The 17,609-nt window shown below is 49.3% G+C and overlaps 2 protein-coding genes across 2 annotated transcripts in view; both read left to right on the forward strand.

Annotated features, from left to right (window-relative positions):
• LOC308436729 (uncharacterized protein) overlaps positions 1 to 8,808 on the forward strand; it is a gene marked incomplete at its 5' end in the record, with an annotated part of 45,341 nt that extends 36,533 nt beyond the window's left edge. Inside the window, 9 exons of the mRNA XM_080937716.1 lie at positions 4,587 to 4,733; positions 4,926 to 5,195; positions 5,377 to 5,628; positions 6,341 to 6,616; positions 7,187 to 7,288; positions 7,821 to 7,853; positions 7,979 to 8,025; positions 8,135 to 8,232; positions 8,447 to 8,808. Coding sequence (XP_080793842.1) covers positions 4,587 to 4,733; positions 4,926 to 5,195; positions 5,377 to 5,628; positions 6,341 to 6,616; positions 7,187 to 7,288; positions 7,821 to 7,853; positions 7,979 to 8,025; positions 8,135 to 8,227 — 1,220 coding nt within the window. The 3' untranslated portion in view covers positions 8,228 to 8,232; positions 8,447 to 8,808. The remainder of the gene's footprint in view (positions 1 to 4,586; positions 4,734 to 4,925; positions 5,196 to 5,376; positions 5,629 to 6,340; positions 6,617 to 7,186; positions 7,289 to 7,820; positions 7,854 to 7,978; positions 8,026 to 8,134; positions 8,233 to 8,446) is intronic.
• A 5,522-nt stretch (positions 8,809 to 14,330) lies between these two features.
• LOC308437029 (H-2 class I histocompatibility antigen, D-37 alpha chain-like) lies at positions 14,331 to 17,128 on the forward strand. The gene is made up of 7 exons (XM_080938073.1): positions 14,331 to 14,409; positions 14,594 to 14,863; positions 15,071 to 15,346; positions 15,890 to 16,165; positions 16,293 to 16,409; positions 16,584 to 16,613; positions 16,740 to 17,128. The coding sequence occupies exons 1-7, from the start codon at positions 14,355 to 14,357 to the stop codon at positions 16,778 to 16,780; spliced, it is 1,065 nt and encodes a 354-aa protein (XP_080794199.1). The 5' UTR covers positions 14,331 to 14,354; the 3' UTR covers positions 16,781 to 17,128.
• The last annotated feature ends 481 nt before the right edge of the window (positions 17,129 to 17,609 follow it).

Below are 17,609 nucleotides of genomic sequence, written 5' to 3' on the forward strand. Positions count from 1 at the left end.
TCCTCGCTGGTCTTGTCATTCCTCAGCTATATCACCTTAGTACAGAGTTGCTGGCTGATAGACTCTGATCACAGGAACACAGACAAGCAGGGCTGTAGCCTTCTCTTTTGATCGGAATTATGAGCTCCTGTGGTGGTACCATGCCTGCCTATGTAGTTGAGAAGGCGGCAATACCAGTAAAGAATTTCTGTATGGTGTTGAACACCTTTAATCCCAGCACTCAGAAGACAGGCAGGAAAATCACTGAGTTCCAGGCCATGCTGAACTCCCAGGGCTACACAGAGGAACCCTGGCACAAAACTGGGTACTGGGGAGCAGGCTATTCCTCTGTCCATCCTGACCATGCAGATTGTCGGCTGACTGGAGGATTTTTGGGATTTGGATTAGAAGAACAGTGGCATGCGTGAAGCAAAGCTTAAAGAGCCATGCTAGTAGAGGCAGGGGGATAGCACTGACTGCAGATTGAGCTGTGGGGACCAGGTAATGGAGTTTAACCTGGAGAAGAATATCAGCAAAGTGGCTTGGAAACCCATTCTTGTATTGTTTCAGAGAAGGTGGCTCTTTTCTATCCTTGAGCATAAAATCTGTCTGAGATAAAAATTCAAGGGTTTTTGATTAAGAGCATAGGCAAAGGAGACTTCAAGAGAGTCTACGGTTGCCTCTCTTCTTGATTATTAATGGCCACTCTCCTGCAGCTGTATAATGGAAAGGAGTAAGCTACATAAGGAAAAATGCACAATGCGCAGTGTGAGGAGGAAGGGGAGACATGATGTGTAAAGGAGCTAAGTCCAGTGTCAAAGGAATAATGTTTAAAGAAAAGCTTGGAGCTAAGTGAAAAGGTCAAGTCCCACACGGCTAAGCTTCCAACCTCTGAAAGGGCATTAAAAAAAAAAAAAAAACTTAAGCAGTGAAGAAAACCAACAACAAAAGAAAAAAATCACAAAGCTGGTCAGGATGTAACAAATGGGGGAGCCAAACTCCAGCCCCAGCAAGGAACAGAACTTGGCAGCTTTCTTCTGGCGTCTGGAATCTCACTCTATTTGTATGTCCAGAGTGTCCCTCCATGGAGGCCCATCCTGGTTTTCGCTGGAGAACCCAAGATTGGGAGATGCCAGAGTCTTCAGGTATTCCCAAGGAAAGCTGCTAAGAGGTGTGGACCAGCCTGAGAGAGAGAAGTGTGTTGCATACAACACAGCGGACAGGACTTGAAGCTCCGAAGAGGCTTTGGCATCACACATGGGATGTAGGTTACAGTTTGCCCAGCTGGGTTTTAGTCTGTGATCCAGCATCTCCTCACTTTGCTCCTCTCCTTCCTTTTGAAACAAATGTACATCCTGTGCCACTGTATATTTGAACTATGTGACCTCTTTTTGGTTTTCTTTATATGGTGGTTGCAGTTAAGACGTTTTCTAGAGTCTCAGACTGTGAACGTTGAAGTTTTATAGTATTGAGACTGACAGACTTGGGGATTGTCAAAGTTGGACTGAACGCATTTTACATTATGATGTGGCTACAAGCCTATGGGCCAGGAAGAAGAATATGGTAGTTTGCATAAAAATGCCCCCCAAAGACTTGAATGCTTGATCACTATGGGGTGGCACTTTCTACTGGAATAGAAGGTGAGTCACTCAGGGTGGTCTTGGAAGGTTCCAAAGCCCAAGCCGGGCTCAGGGCTCAGAGGCTCTCCTCCTGCTGCCTGAGGAGCCAGATGTTAAACTCCCAGTGTCTGCTCCAGCACAGTGCCTGCCCACGGGCCAGCATGCTTCCCTCCTTGAAGACAATGGACTAAACCTCTGAAACTGTAATCAAGCCCTTTTAAATGATTTCTTCTGTTGTTGTTGTGGCGGCTGCTGCTGCAATGGACCTGGTGTCTCTACACAGCAAGAGAATTAAGACACAAGGTGAACATTAAAAAAAATATTATTGTAAACACCCTTTAGTGACAAACTGGGAAACTTGTATATTCTTTTTTTGTATCAAAATAGAAGTTACTTTTTTTTTTAACTAAAGGCTTACAAAAAGAAGATCACTAAAACTCCATCTGACTCACTGGATGCTGAAGTAACATTGTATTTAGAGTGAGTATTTTACAGATCTGAAGATCTCCCCTTGCCAAATATAAGATTAATCCCATCCTCTCAGGTGCTGAGGACCTGCTCACACCCTCTCCCTGACAGAGAGAGGCTGGTGGTGTGGTCATGTTCTGGGATTGGCTAATGAGCATACTGCACACATTCTGTAATATGCTATCATATTCTCTCTCCATGTCTCTCCGTGTCTCTGTCTCTGTCTCTCTCTCTCTCATATGGCTGGCTCTGGGAAGTTCAGATGCTGTGTTAGAGCAATTTCAAAACAGATCTAGGTAAATAGGAACAGAGGAACCCTGGGGACAGCAGCAGGAACCTGAGCCCTTTCCAGCTGCCATATGAGGAAGCCATATCTCATGTGGCTCCAGTTCTAGTGAAGATTTGAGAAAACACAGGGAGAAGAAAACTGACCTGTGACCTGGGAGAGCTCCTGAGCCAGGGCCAGCCATGGACTCCTGGTGTCATGCACTGTGGGAAGTATGAGTGGTTGGTGTCTCAATTGCTCAGCTTGGCTGCTTTGCTACATAGTAGCCGTAACAGAGAAGTGCAAATCTCCCATAATCTTCCCATGGAGTTCCCAGGACTCCGGAAGCCTCAGCTTTCAAAGGTGAGGAACTATCCCATCCAGCCTTTCAATCTGTCCTAAGATTTCCTACGGTTATAATCTTATCACTTTATTTTAATTATAAAGATTAAAATTCTCACAGCAAATAGGACACTAGATATCAGTTTCCCTCGGTATCCATTATCTATTGCAGCAGTGATTCTCAGCCTGTGGGTCAAACAATCCTTTCACCGGGTTGTCAGCTCAATTGGAAATCATGGGTGTTCACATGATTCACAACAGCAGCAACATTATAGTTATGAAGTAGCAACAGAAATAACTTGATGGTTGGGGTCCCCGGGACATGAGGAGCTGGATTGAAGGGTCTCAGCTTCAGGCAAGTTGAGAAATCTCTGTCAGGGGTCGAGGCTCCTCTAGGTGACTCTTACTCCCATCCCCTACCCTTTACCCTCTCAAGCTTTGCTTCCCTTCCCCCAGCTTCTCTCCTTCAAGCCACCCACCAGCTCCCTTTGCTCTGTTGCTCTTGGCCACTTTGTTTCCTTTCCCTCTCCTAGTCCCATCTCTTTCTCTCTGCCTGTCCCTCTCCCACCCCTCACCACCTCCCTCTCCCACTCCTCTGCATCTCCCTCTCCCACTTCTTCCTCTTACCCCCCCCCCCCAACTCCCTTCCTTTTCCTTTGGACTCCCTCTCATGACCAGGTCTATACTCCTGACTGTGTTCACTCAGGTCTCTTCCTACTCCTCTACCAAACCTACAACTGCCTGTACCGTTTTCAATCACTACCACCCTCGGTCTAGCTCAATTAGACTTTAATGACCCAGGACCAGCACCTCCCACAGGAAGAAGAACAAGGCAGGGCTGGGCTCTTTCTCCCCAGCCCTTTCCAGTGACCAGCCTGGCTATTCACCTTCACCTGGTCAGTCCATCAAATGCTAAGGTGAGTGAAGGGACTCTGCAAAGGTCATCAGGGCTCCACATCAGCTGACTTTAATCTGAGGGACTGTGCTAATCAGACCAAATATTAAAAGGACTAGGTCCTTCTGTGTTTAGCCAGTGGTGATGACCTTACATCACACTACAAAGGACGTAAATTAAGAAAGTATATCTCACTGGTCCATGATGGTGCATGCCTTTAATGCCAGCACTCAGGAGGCAGAAGCAGACGGATCTCTGAGTTTGAGGCAAGCCTGGCCTAAAAATATAAAGTCCAGGGACAGGCAGGGAGATAGACAGACAGACAGACAGAGGGAATCTCAGGTATCTCTCCACTGAATTGAAAAAGCAGGCGAGTGTTTCCAACATCATCGGCCCTGGAGTGTTTCCTTTTGGAAGAGTCCTGTGTCCCATGAGGGGCCTGAGATCACGCTGCAGTCTCCCCTGGATTCCACAGACAGCCTCAGAATAGGTCTCAGGAAGACAGGGTGAAATGAGCAGTTCCTTCTGCTCTTCCTGAGGACTTTGGGAGTCTGCGCAGTCCCTCCCAGGCAAGAGCTCTCAGGATCTCAGGAGAGAGTAGCAAAGGGGAATTCCATGTCTGCTGCAATTTCACGTTCAGGTCTCTAACTTCTCTTGAGTTTTTCTGCCTAGATACTGATGACTTAACACTAGGTCTCTCTGTGTACGTTCGGTACTTTCCCCTAATTATTTGATTGGCTAATACCAACGACAAGAAGCCAATCGGAGGGTGAGAGAGGAAGTGGCGCTAGAGAGGAAGTTGTGACGCCCTCTTCTCTGGCTAGGCAGACAGGATGTAGGCTGGAGAATTGTCAGATCCGATGGTGGCTTATGCCACCAGAAGAATTTCCAACATAAAATAGATGATGAGTCTGGGACGATAGATTCTGCACCTTGAAGTGGTGTCATTTGGTTACTTTTAAAATTAAGATTGTCTGGTGTTCTTCATTTGTGACGGTATTTTGAGTTGAGTTCTGAGATAATCAATCACTGTCGCTCTGGTTTATGAAACGGTCAAAGATCTACCCAGAGCCATATGCTCTAGGTACCAAGGCCGCTCTGCTCTGGCTCTGTGCCCTTCTCTTGCTACCAGACGCCTGCTTCTCCAGGACTTGGACTCCTGTGGGTGAGTAAGACCCGGGAGGGAGGCCTCTGCTGGGAAGGCCAGTTGTAGCACCACCCAGCCTTCACCTCCTCAGAAAGATCCTCCTGCCTCCTTCTTACCTTGTTCTGAGCCCTGTGCCCTGTTCCCCTCTCAGCCCTCACACCCTCCCGGGGTAATGGGTGGAGGTCTGAATCTCACCATGCTTCACCTCAGGCTCGCGCTCCCTGAGGTATTTCTCCACTGCCATGTCCTGGCCGGGCCTCCAGGAGGCACGGATCATAGTCGCTGGATACTTGGACAATACAGAGTTCTGGCGCTTGGACAGCGACCCGGCGACTCCAAGGCTGGAGCCCCGTGCAGCGTGGGTGGAACAGGAGGGGCCGGAGTTCTGGGAGCCCCAGATTCGTTTATTTAGGACTCTAGCACGTCTGACTGAATGGAAACTGATGAACCTGGCTCGTTTTTCCAACAAGAGCACGGACGGTGAGTGACACCTACCCATCCCAAGGATGTACCAGGGTCGTTCATATTCGCTAGACAGGCGTTTCACCCAAGACCCGCCCAATTCCTCAAAAATGAAGTCTGCAGGGATAGCAGGGACTTAGTTTGTTCTAGTGGTGCTGTGCTTCCTGACAAGACTGACCACCAACTCTGTCCTCTCTAGACTTTCACACTCTTCAGTGGATGCAAGGCTGCGATGTGGGGCCAGACGGGCGCCTGCTTCACTGGTACAATCTGTTCACCTATGATGGTGTGGATCTCCCCACCCTACAAGAAGATCTGAGTTCCTGGAGAGTGAGGACCAGCACTGTAGCTCAGATCTCTCAGCACCAGTTGGAAGTCTACCTGAAGGACAACTGCTCAGAGCTGCTGCCAAAAAACCTGGGGAAAGGGAAGGAGAGGCTGCTGCGTACAGGTGCCCAGGGGATCCAAACAGTACCCATGTTTCCTTTAGGCTGTTCCCTGGGAGTTTGGAGAGCTGGGGGTCATGGGTGGGAAAAAGAACTTGGAGTATAGCTCACTGGATGAGGGTGACTCAGCAAGCACAAGTTCTGGTTTAGATCCTTAGCATTTGCAAAGGAGGAGACAAGTAAGTGAGAAGTTCTCACTCCTTCCCAAATCCAGAGAGACAAGAGCCTCCTGTGTTCCATATCTGTGACCAACAATGCTTCCCTCGGAAGTCAGCCCCTCTCTTAGTAACAGGATACTAATTTTCTCCAACAGGAGACCAATCTTTTAGTAAATGATCAACAATTCCTTGACTTGAGCAATGGCCATGGACCCATTGTGGGACAGGGGGATTTCGTGGGCCTCATTCTATGCCCTACTCACTGTCTCTAGAGTCAAACACCAGCTTTCCTCAGTCTCTTGGCCCTCACTCAGCTTGGGACCAGAAGCCCTTCCCCCAGTCTGCAGAGACCTGGAGCCTCCTGCCCCATATTGTCACACTCCACCCTAAAGCATCCCAAAGTACAGACCCTCCCAGGTGCATGTGCTCTAGCTGGTGTCTAGATTATGGACTCCCTGATCACACCCCAGTTCTCCTGTCCATCCCAGGATGGTCACATGAACACTTCTGAGTCCCCAGAAGAAAGCAAGATGCCTCATCTTTCCAATCTTCTCCTCAGACCCCCCAAAGACACATGTGACCCGTCACCCCAGGTCTGAGGGTGAAGTCACCCTGAGGTGCTGGGCCCTGGGCTTCTACCCTGCTGACATCACCCTGACCTGGCAGAAAGATGGGGAGGATCTGACCCAGGACATGGAGTTTGTGGAGACCAGGCCTGCAGGGGATGGAACCTTCCAGAAGTGGGCAGCTGTGGTGGTGCCTTCTGGGAAGGAGAAGAGATACACATGCCATGTGGAACATGAGGGGCTGTCTCAGCCCCTCATCCTGAGATGGGGTAAGGAGGGTGTGGGTGCAGAGCTGGGGGCAGGGAAAGCTGGAGCCTTCCTAGAGATGCTGAGCAGGTCAAGGCTTGGTGATGAATGGTCTTTATCTTCCCTCTCCCTCCCTCTCCCTTCCTCTTCCCCTCCACTTACCCCCCCAATTATCCTTCTTTTCCCTTCCTTCTACTTTCCTCCTCTCCCCTCCCTTTCCTTCTTTTCCCTCCCCTTCCTTCCCCTCCCCTCCCTTCTTTTCCCTTCCCTTCCTTTCCCTTCCCTCCTCTCCCTTCCTTTCCCTTCCCTTCCCTCCCCCCCTTCTTCCCTTCCCTTCCTTTCCCTTCCCTCCTCTCCCCTCCTTTCCCTTCCTTTCCCTTCCCTCCTCTCCCCTCCTTTCCCTTCCTTTCCCTTCCCTCCTCTCCCCTCCTTTTTCCTTCCCTCCTCTCCCTTCCTTTCCTTTCCCTCCCTTCCCTTCTTTCCCCTTCCCTCCCCTCCCTTTCTTTCCCTTCCCTCCCCTCCCTTCCTTTCCCTTCCCTCCCCTTCTTTCCCCTCCCTTCCTTTCCCTCCCCTCCCTCCCCTTTCCTTTCCAGAGCCTACTTCATACAAGGCACCCACCTATGCAATTATTGCCTACATTTTTGTTCGTCTCTTCTCCATACCTTTGGTGTATTGCATATGGAAGAAGAATGCAGGTAGGCAATAAATGTGTTCTGGGTTTTCTTGTCCCACTGAGGGTTTGAAGCCTTGGGTAGAGGCATGCCCTGCTTAGGTAATGGGATGAAGCATCCACAGCCCTGTGTCATCTTAGCCTGGAGCCTTTTGTTTAACCTTTAGGTGAAGTAACTGAATGGCAGTCTCTGCTTGGGGATGGTTCTGGTGACTGAGACCTCAAGCCCAGCTGTCACAGGCAAAGGTCTCACTGAGGACAAACTTCAGTTCTGGAAATTTCCCCTGGTCCCAAGACTAAGGGGTTTCACTAGACAAGTGGTTATCCGACTGTGGGTCCAACTTTGGGGGCCATTTATCAGATCCTACATAGGAGATATCTACATTACAGTTTGTATCAGTAGCCACATTACAGTTATGAAGTAACAACAAAATGATGTTATGGTGGGGGGGTCACCACAACATGCGGTAGTGTATCAAAGGGAGGGAGAGAACCACTGGTTGAGACCCTTAGACTCCCTGCTTCCCTGCCACCCATACACGGTCTTCTTTCCTCAGGTGGGAGAGGAAGACACCATACCCAGGAAGCAGGTGAGTGTGGTGAGGGGTGATCTCTGAGACTCTTGGAGCCCATGAGAGCCCACCCAGCCCCACAATTCCTCTGTTAGCCTTCAGTCTTCAGAAGTCTGACTGGATCCTGTTTTGTTCTTCCCTAGGCAAAGACAGTCCCGAAGACTCGAGCGATACTGTTGTGGGTGACAAGGTAAAACGTGGGGATGTGGAGAGTCTTTGGATTTGGACACTTGGAGTGAGGAGTGAGCTATTTGGAACATCACCAGTTACAGTAACTGAATCTGCTCTGACTCTTGTAGGAGATGGAGGATTCCTTTTGGAAGATGAAGTTCTGTAAGACTCTTCTAGGCTTCTCCTTTGGAATACCAGGATTGCTTAACTGGTCACCCTAAAAGAGGTATCATTCTGCCCCCAGTCCCCCGCGCACACGCGCACGTACACACACACACACACACACACACACACACTGTGGGTGTTGTCTCCCTGTGGCTTTCAAAAGGCTTTGCTTAGCCTCCTCACTCAGGAGAGCACACTCAGCTGTGCCGCCTTGCCCACTGCCCCTGTGGGATCACCTGCAGCCGCTACTGAAGAACAGTTTTTGTTCCCATCAGTTGGCGAATCTTCACTGTCAGCTTGACTGGATTTAGAATCACCTGGGAGATGCCCCTTTGGGAGACTGTGAGGGCGTTTCTAGAGGTTAACCAACAAGGGATACAGGAGGCCCCACTGATCAGCTCAAGAGTCTCAAGAGAAAGCCAGAAGAACACTAAAGTCCCCCTTCCTCTCCTTCATGACCAGGGCATGAGCAGGCCAGTTCTTGCCACCCTGAACAGAAACAGGTCCCACCTTTCTGTCTTGAAGATCTGACCACTTCTCTCTTCTTTAAGTGGTTTCTCATCAGACATTTTGTCATGGTGTCAAGGGGCCCAGGGAGACCAAGCTCCACCCTCTTACCCACAGCACTCTGGGTACTGTCCCCCAATGTTTCCGGGACATTTAACCAGGTCAAATTGGGATCAATGGCTTTGATGCAGGAAAAAAATTGTGGACTAGTAGAGATGGGGTTTAATAAAAAAATTTTATTTTTTTAATTTTAAGGTGGCTTAAATCTATTTATTTACTGTATATGTACACGTGAGAGCTGTAGCACATGTGTGGGAGACAGAGGACAAGTTGCTGGAGTTCGTTCTCTTCTTCCACCAAGTAGGTCCCAGGGATGGAACTCAGGTCAGCTGACTTGGATATAAGTGCCTTTACCCACTGAGCCGTCTGGCTGCCCTCCCCAAAAAGTATGTTTTGAAAGTTGGATCTTTTTTGCTACTCTTTTTTTTTTTTTTTTTTACTTAGAAGTAGAAGCAGCCTACATCTCTTGGAAGTCTGCTTTGGCTTCCTTCATTCTCTGGGCATTCACTTAGCTCTGCAGCCTCCCCTTGGTCTCCATAGCACACCATTTTTACAGAACAATACTCTGGTGTTTTGCTGCAGGACACATGGGGATGCTGGATCTTGGGTCTTTGGGAACTTTGGTCCTGGGCTTCTTACCTTTTTTGCTTACTTCCTGATGTGCTGACAGACACCATCAGCTTCTTTAGAAAGACTGAGTTTTCAGATTCTGCAGTTCTTTGGGGCCCCAACTGTGAAGCACAGTAATATCTGTCAGTCCAAGAATCTCCTTTTCTCCTCTGCTTATGACAACCAACTTGAGGATTCAGACTGGCACCGGTCTGGGCGGACTTGGACTACCTCTCTCCCGTTTTGTTTGGTCTCAAACAAGAGTGTTACAAAGTAGCAGGCGCTCTTTGCTGTGGTCCAGACACCTCCCTGGGAGCTTGCAAGGGAAACCCTTCTTTGCTGTTCCCACCACTGGTTCAGACCACGTAGTCCTTGAGTATTCACCCAGAGATTCAGCAACTACTTCTTTAACCATTTGCTTCTGGTGGAATGTATAAAACTTGCATTCATTGTCCAGGAGCTGCTGGCAGCCGGTGGCTGGGAAGGAGATACTCAGCTTCATCTTGACATAACCCACCACCTAGGAGGAGCCATGAAGAAGAATCAATCAAAGCATTTTGATGCAGACTTTCAGCAGGAGATTAAGAGAAGTGCCAAGAAAAGAGAAAGATAAGGAAGAAAAAAGCAGCTGCTGGTGGCACGCTTTTAATCCCACCACTTGGGAGGCAGGGATGGGTGGATCTCTGAGTTCAAAGCCAGCTTAGTCTACAGAGTGAGTTCCAGGACAGCCAGGGTTACACAGAGAAACTGTCTCAAGAAATATAATAAACAAACAACTTAACAACTTAATTAATTAAAAAGCAAATATACCTTTAAGAAAAACATCAAACAAGTCCAGATCTAAAACATTGTTGATTCTTCTGTGTGTCTTTTCTTTTTCCAAAACCAAATATTCAATATTTATTTCATCGGTGACCACAGTAGTGAACTGCCTTCTAAATGTGGGATTCAAACAGAGGCCATCTCAAGAGCAGCCAGTGCTCTTAACCACAGAGTCACCTCAGCAGCCCCCCATTCTAGTATTTTTTAAAGCAATAGAAAATCAAGTTTTGACAAGATTACAGTTAAATGTCTGAGTGGGAAAGTCTGTATAAATTGCCACATACAACAAAATTCCGTGGCAAACTAATGGGTTGTTTTACAAATATTCTTTCTAAATCCCTTTGCTACCTTAACTCTTGGAGTTAAGGATTCCATCTTGAGTTATTTGCAAGCTATGATTCTTGCATTTGTTTGTAAGACCCATTACTAAAACAGCTCAATAATACCACATCTCTGTTTTGCTCTCTATGAGATAAAAATCTTACTTTGGCATATTGATAAAAGGAAAGAAGTTCCCACACAATCGTCAGGATGGCTGGCTCCATACTGGTCCTGTGAGCACACTGCGGAGTCCATCTGAGAACTGACAACTGGACATCTCACGTTCTTGTGGCCCAGCTGAAGTATCTGCCATCTGACTTAGACTGGGGAAGGCATTAGGCAATGACATTCCTTACAAGATAATGGGGTCACTCTCCCTAGTTCCAGGTTCCTTTTTCTTAGTTCCTAGTTCCTTTTTTAAAAAAGAGACAACCATGAACTTTGAACAGAGAACTTATCCCAACACACCACAGAGACGACCAGACAACTGATTCTGAAGGTGGCCACCAGGTGGCAGTTTGCTCCTGGCTGAAAAGGCTTTCACGGCAACAATTTAGCTACACGAGTTTACAAAACAAATTCATCCTGTTCTAGGAAGTCCTTTAAGGCTGGAGGGTGAGATCTGTGGCCACTTTCCGTGAATTCTCTTTCCATTTCCTGATTTCTACAGAGTGTAGTTTTTGGGATCACATCTGAGAAGGCAATAACAGGTGCGCGCCCCAAAAGCTACCTTCCTGTTCATCTCCACCAATCAGGAGAGTGGGGCCGGAACAAAAGGCATTCAAAGCTTAGTCCGCCCCTCTGCTGTGGCTAGTCACTGGGTAATTACGTCCTGCAGCGGGAACCTCTGGCCCGGAGTACTTAATGCAGACCAAATATGATTAGCAATGTTTATCTGCTGCCCTATTTGCGCCATATACACACAAATCCTTCAATATGGAGAATAGCTGAGCCTTTATAGGATAGAAAGATAAAATTGCTCCTCTCCTCCCCCATTGTTCCAGTCACACTTTTATCATCTCTCAGGCTGTGATGTAGACAGACAGCCCCAGGGGAATCATTTCCACTTTCTGTGTTCCACCATTTGTAAACGTTGCCACTTAACCTTAGACCCTTCATAAACTTGCCACCATTAACGGTTTTGGTTTTTTTTCTCCTAGCACCGCTGCTCCGCAAGGATCCAGCCATGTGTTTCCTGGGTCCCCTGACTGGGTCCTGAGTGTTCTCCAAGGCACCTGCTTCAGCAAGCATTAAGAGCCTGTGTGTTTGGTTACCATAGACAACCAAACCCAGCCAGGTCTCCGGTGCCTCCCATGCCCACTGTGGCTCAAGCAGTGTAGCCAGCGCCACATGTGGTTCTTGTGGCCCTTGTTGGATCAGCTTTGCAAAGGTCCTGTAAACAATCCAGTTTGGGCCACTGAGGTGTGTGTCAAATGCTGCCTTCCTCGTCCCCAACTCTCCCATCAAAGACCCAGTGACACCGAAAAGCTCTGGGTGGCAAACCCACACATAGCAATGAACCTTAGTGTACAGCACTTGCCTGTCATTTATGAGGCCCTGAATTCATTCCCAGCCAGAAAAGGGGGACACACAAAGAAGTGTGGAAGCCTTCTTGGCTACGGCCCTGGTTTATATCAAACATCTCAAAATTGAGCAAGAACCTATCAGGTCAAACCTTTTTTAATTGTTTATTTATTATGTATGCAGTGTTCTGCCTACATGTACACCTGCAGCCCAGAAGAGGGTTTGTCTTCAGAAATGGGGCCCTGCTGTCAGTCTGTGGAGATTTAACCAAACAGCCTGGATTTGGTTTGGTGATTTCCATCTCCCTTATTATTTAAACACTCATATTGTACGAAGTTTCCACTAAGTTTCCCTCAGTTCGAGCTGTCTCTCCCACATTCTGTCCCCCAACCTCTTCTACCGCACCTGATCATCCTGTTCCTGTGCTACCCCCAGCCCAGCCATAAAATCTAACCTAGTTTTCCTCCCAGGGAGATCCTTGTGTCCCTTCCTCTATACTTAACCTCTCTGGGTCTAAAGACTGTAGTTTGGTTACCATTTATTTAATGGCTAATATCCACATATAAGTGAATACATGTCGCATTGACCCGGTGGTTTTAGCATAGCAAGATAGAAACTTTCCATGGTGGAGTTACTGTTGTTAAAAGATGACGACCCGGATTTCAGCACCAATGTTAGGAAAAGGATGAAGAGGGTGAGAGTGGGGTATGGCTCATGGACACGTGGCAAGGCCTGGGGGCAAGAGAGATGCCTCTGAGGGGCCCATGTTGGGAATCCCTTCTGTTGGGATTCTGTAAACCCCACCCCTCAGTTACTTAGCAACAGCCAGGTATACCCCACCTCTCAATTACCCAGCAGTGGCCAGGTATGCTCCGCCCCAGTGACCTGACACTATAAAGGAGCTGCTTGACCCCTCCTCTCTTTCTTGGCCTCTCCTGCCCTTGTGCTCTTGCAGCCTTGCTCTCCCCTTTCCCTTCCCCCCTCTCTCCCACGTGCTCATGGCCAGCCTCTACTCCTCTACTTCTCTCTCTCTCTGCCTCTACCACCCTCTTAACTCTCCCATGACCTGAATAAACTATTCCGTACTATACTGTTGTGTGGCTGGTCCCTCAGGGAAGGGATTCCCAACATGGGCCCCCCAGAGGCATCTCCCTTCCCCTCAGGCCTCGCCGCACCTCCACGGGCCATATGCCCCCCACTCTCTTCATCCTTCCCCTAACATTGGTGCCGTGACTCGGATCGTTATCCTCTCACAACATTGGTGCCCTGTGACTTTTCCTTACACCTTCCCCCCGAGGGACCAGCCACACAACGATATAGTACAGAATAGAGCTTATTCAGAGCATGGGGGTAGTAGAGGCAGAGAGAGAGAGAAGAAAGAAATAGAGAAGTAGAAGAGTAGAGGCCAGCCATGAGCACGTGGAGAGAGAGGGGGGAAGGGAAAGGGAAGAGGAGGGGGAAGGGTGGGAGAACAAGAGAGAGAGGAAGGCAAGAGAACAAGAACAAGAAAGCAAAAGAGGAAGCAAGAGAGAGGAGGGGGTAAACAGCCCCTTTATAGTGTCAGGTAACTGGGGCAGAGCATACCTGGCTGTTGCCAGGTTAACTGAGGGGTGGGGTTTATAGAATCCTAACAGTTACATTATAATCAACCATCTAAGAACCACCATTTGTAGAGTTACAGCGTTGCATGTTTACATAGACAGAGGACTAAACAGAATCCATCTGCAGACTGGAGAGATGGCTCAGCTGTTAAGAGAGCACACCCAGATCATGCAAAGAACCTGAGGTCGTGGTCCCCAGCCCTCAGGAGGCAGCTCACAACCACCTGAAACTCCAGCTCCAGGGAATCTGGCCCTCTGTTTGGTCCTCCTCAGGCACTGCACTCATAGATCCACACACAAACACACATATAAACATGATTTATAAAATAACTACAACTTGATATGCCAGGGCTGGCTGATCTCCATTGGGAAGCCTCCCCCTTTTTGAAGAGAAATGGAGGAGGGATGGGTGAGTGGAAGGACTGGGAAATGAGGAGGAAGGGGAAACTGTGGTCAGGACGCAAAGTTAATTAATTAACTAATTAAGCCGAAGCTTGCTCAGACTCTGTAATAAGACTTGGAGGAACAGTGTGCCCAAGAGCGTAAGTACCAGAGAAGATAGTTCCGGTCGTGTACACGGTTCCCAATGCTTTCTCTTTCATTGAGATACAACTAATGCAGTCTCAGTTCTCCTGTTGGACGCCTAATTTCTATCTAAGCCAATCAGAGCCGCAAAGGTTCCAGAGTACGAAGTCAACAGTCACACAACCCACATTCAGGCTCTTCACAGTCCGCAGGAATGAGGGTGTTATCTTTTGCCTACTTGCTCCTGCTGCTGACCAGAGACGGGATTAGTGAGTGAGGGGAGGGATGGGGAGCGGAAAAAGACAGTGAGGGTGGAGATAGGGGGTGGGAGTCGGGGGAGGGAAGTCGGGGGCAGCACCCCAAGTTCTGCCGCCCTGTCCCAGTTCCTCCTCTGCCTTTACCTGGGACCCTGAGCCTGGAGGAGGTCGGGGCCTCACCACGCGCCGCCCCCAGGCTCACACTCGCTGCGGTATTTCCACACCGCCGTGTCCCGGCCCGGCCTCGGGGAGCCCAGGTTCATAGTCGTCGGCTACGTGGACAACACGCAGTTCGTGCGCTTCGACAGCGACGCGAAGAAGCCGAGGATGGAGCCCCGAGCGCGGTGGATGGAGCAGGAGGGGCCGGAGTATTGGGAGCGGGAGACTCGGAAAGCCAGGGCCATGGGGAAAAACTTCAAAGTGAACCTGAGGACCCTGCTCCACTACTACAATCAGAGCGACGACGGTGAGTGCGGTCGGGATCTCACACAGGATCCCTCCATGTCCCCTGAGACGGGTCTGGGTCATCTTGACCCCCTGGGTCCAAGTTTCATCCAAACGCTTACCCAGAACCCCAGACAAGAAAGCCCCTGTAGAATTCTGCTTAGGTTTCACTTTTGTTTCTAAAAGCTCTGGGATATCCACTGACAGCCGGCGGGCGTGTCCCTTCCAGAGTCTCACACGCTGCAGTGGATGTACGGCTGCGACGTGGGGCCCAAAGGGCACCTGCTCCGCGGGTATTGTCAGGAGGCCTATGATGGCCAGGATTACATCGCCCTGAACGAAGACCTGCGCTCCTGGACCGCGACTGATGAGGCTTCACTAATCTCTAAGCACAAGTCAGAGAATGTCGATGAGGCCGACCACCAGAGGGCGTACCTGCAAGGCCCTTGCGTGGACTGGCTCCAGACATACCTAGAGTTGGGAAAGGACACACTGCTGCGCTCAGGTGCCCTGGAGACCTCTTCTCAGTTTTCTTCAGGGGTTTGGGGTAAAGGCTTGGGGTACAGCTCGGGCAGACCGCTGTCCAGCAGGCACAGTGCTGAATAGGAGGGAAAATGACTCCCAAGGCTGCTTTCCCTGTAAGGAGACTAATCCTTAACACAAGCAGATCGGCCTGGACAATGGCCCTGGACCCATGCTGGTGGTGGTGGTGTTGATGATGGTGTCTCAGACCTCATTCTATGCCCTACTCACTGTCTCTAGAGTCAGACACCAGCTTTCCTCAGTCTCTTGGCCCTCACTCAGCTCGGGACCAGAAGCCCTTCCCCCAGTCTGCAGAGACCGGAGCCTCCTGCCCCATATTGTCACACTCCATCCTAAAGCATCCCAAAGTACAGACCCTCCCAGGTGCATGTGCTCTAGCTGGTGTCTAGATTATGGACTCCCTGATCACACCCCAGTTCTCCTGTCCATCCCAGGATGGTCACATGAACACTTCTGAGTCCCCAGAAGAAAGCAAGATGCCTCATCTTTCCAATCTTCTCCTCAGACCCCCCAAAGACACATGTGACCCGTCACCCCAGGTCTGAGGGTGAAGTCACCCTGAGGTGCTGGGCCCTGGGCTTCTACCCTGCTGACATCACCCTGACCTGGCAGAAAGATGGGGAGGATCTGACCCAGGACATGGAGTTTGTGGAGACCAGGCCTGCAGGGGATGGAACCTTCCAGAAGTGGGCAGCTGTGGTGGTGCCTTCTGGGAAGGAGAAGAGATACACATGCCATGTGGAACATGAGGGGCTGCCTCAGCCCCTCACCCTGAGATGGGGTAAGGAGGGTGTGGGTGCAGAGCTGGGCTCAGGGAAAGCTAGAACCTTCTGCAGACCCTGAGCTGGTCAGGGCTGAGAGCTGGGGTCATGACCCTCAGCTTTCCTTCCTGCCCCTTTCCATCCCAGAGCCTCCTCCATCCCTTGACAGCAGCATGGTGACCATTGCTGCTCTGGCTGTCTTTGGAGCTGTGGCTGCCATTGGAGCTGTGGTGGCTGTTGTGATGAGGAGGAGGAGAGACACAGGTAGGAAAGGGAGGGTCTGAGTTTTCTCTCAGCCTCTCTGAAGTGTGCTTTGCTCATTAATGGGAAACACAGCCACACCCCTCATTTTCTAGTCTCTAACACAGATTTGTTTTCAGTTCTGGAAACTTCCTAGGGCTTGGTTTCCTTGGTGTCTCATAGCTTTTCTTTTCACAGGTGAAAAAGGAAGCTATGCTCATGTTGTGGGTAAGTGTGCAGGGGAGGGAGGGCACCCTTGTCCCTGAGGCCCTTGGTTTGGAGCTGGAGCTCGTGGGAAGTTCAGCCAAGTCCTCACCATCTCCTGTGTGTACCTTGTTATTTCTTCTACTGCAGGCAAGATTCCCCAGATCTCTGACTGGCTTCAGAAGACATGAGAAGATATGAAAACCCATGGGGGCCAAAAGTGCCCTGCTGAGCGCTGACAGAATTAAGAAACTTTCTTAACCTGAGTAACACCATTTTACATAGATCTCAGCCTAGGTTTCTGTTTCTCACAGTAGAGGACTTTCTCCAGAGATTAGGTGATCTCACTTTGGTCAGGTAGCTAGCTGAGTAAAACTGTCACCCAGACAATGGATCCTGCTTGGCAGAATATTCCCTCCTGTACTAGGTTATCCCCCTCCTCAAGCAATTCTTCACAAAGGGTATTGTGAAAAGTCTTTTAACTGGAAAGTTCCCTGAGTTCCATGCCTTACTTTTCCCAGGCCTTATTTCCTTCTACTGCCTGCATAAAACTAGCATGTGAAAAAATAAAAATCTGTCGGCCAGACCACTTGACTTGCTGGCCTTCTTCGCGCCTCTTGTTCCCCCATTCTCTCCTAGGTGACCCCAGGTTCCTGTTGACTGTCCTGCGGGTTGGGGCAGTGCCCACCAGCATTCCCTGCCCCATGCTAGATCAAGATACAAGTGTTGGCTACTGCTCCAGCACCATGCCATTTTCCCTGCCATGGTGGTCATGGACTCTAAGACCCCCAATAAACTCTCCTATAAGTTGCCTTGGTCATGGTGTTTTATCACAGCAAGGAGAAAAAAAAATAACCAAGACAGACCAAGACAGATGGTTAACACCAAACAATAGAAGCTGCTATGAGGCTGCGAGTAATTCATAGCTACCATTAAAACATTTACAAAAACAAATATCATTTGTCCAGCCCACAAACCTTTTATTTTTTAAAAGATTTAATTTTATGTGTGCTGGCGCTT

Source organism: Micromys minutus (assembly GCF_963924665.1).
Source record: "Micromys minutus genome assembly, chromosome: 25".
In the NCBI taxonomy this organism is placed as follows: domain Eukaryota; kingdom Metazoa; phylum Chordata; class Mammalia; order Rodentia; family Muridae; genus Micromys; species Micromys minutus.

Excerpts from the sequence above, each read along its gene's own strand:
- LOC308437029 (XM_080938073.1), top strand. The coding sequence starts at position 14,355 with ATGAGGGTGTTATCTTTTGCCTACTTGCTCCTGCTGCTGACCAGAGAC. Across the intron at positions 14,410-14,593 it reads GCTGACCAGAGACGGGATTA|GCTCACACTCGCTGCGGTAT; the intron begins GTGAGTGAGGGG and ends CGCCGCCCCCAG. Across the intron at positions 15,347-15,889 it reads GGACACACTGCTGCGCTCAG|ACCCCCCAAAGACACATGTG; the intron begins GTGCCCTGGAGA and ends TCTTCTCCTCAG.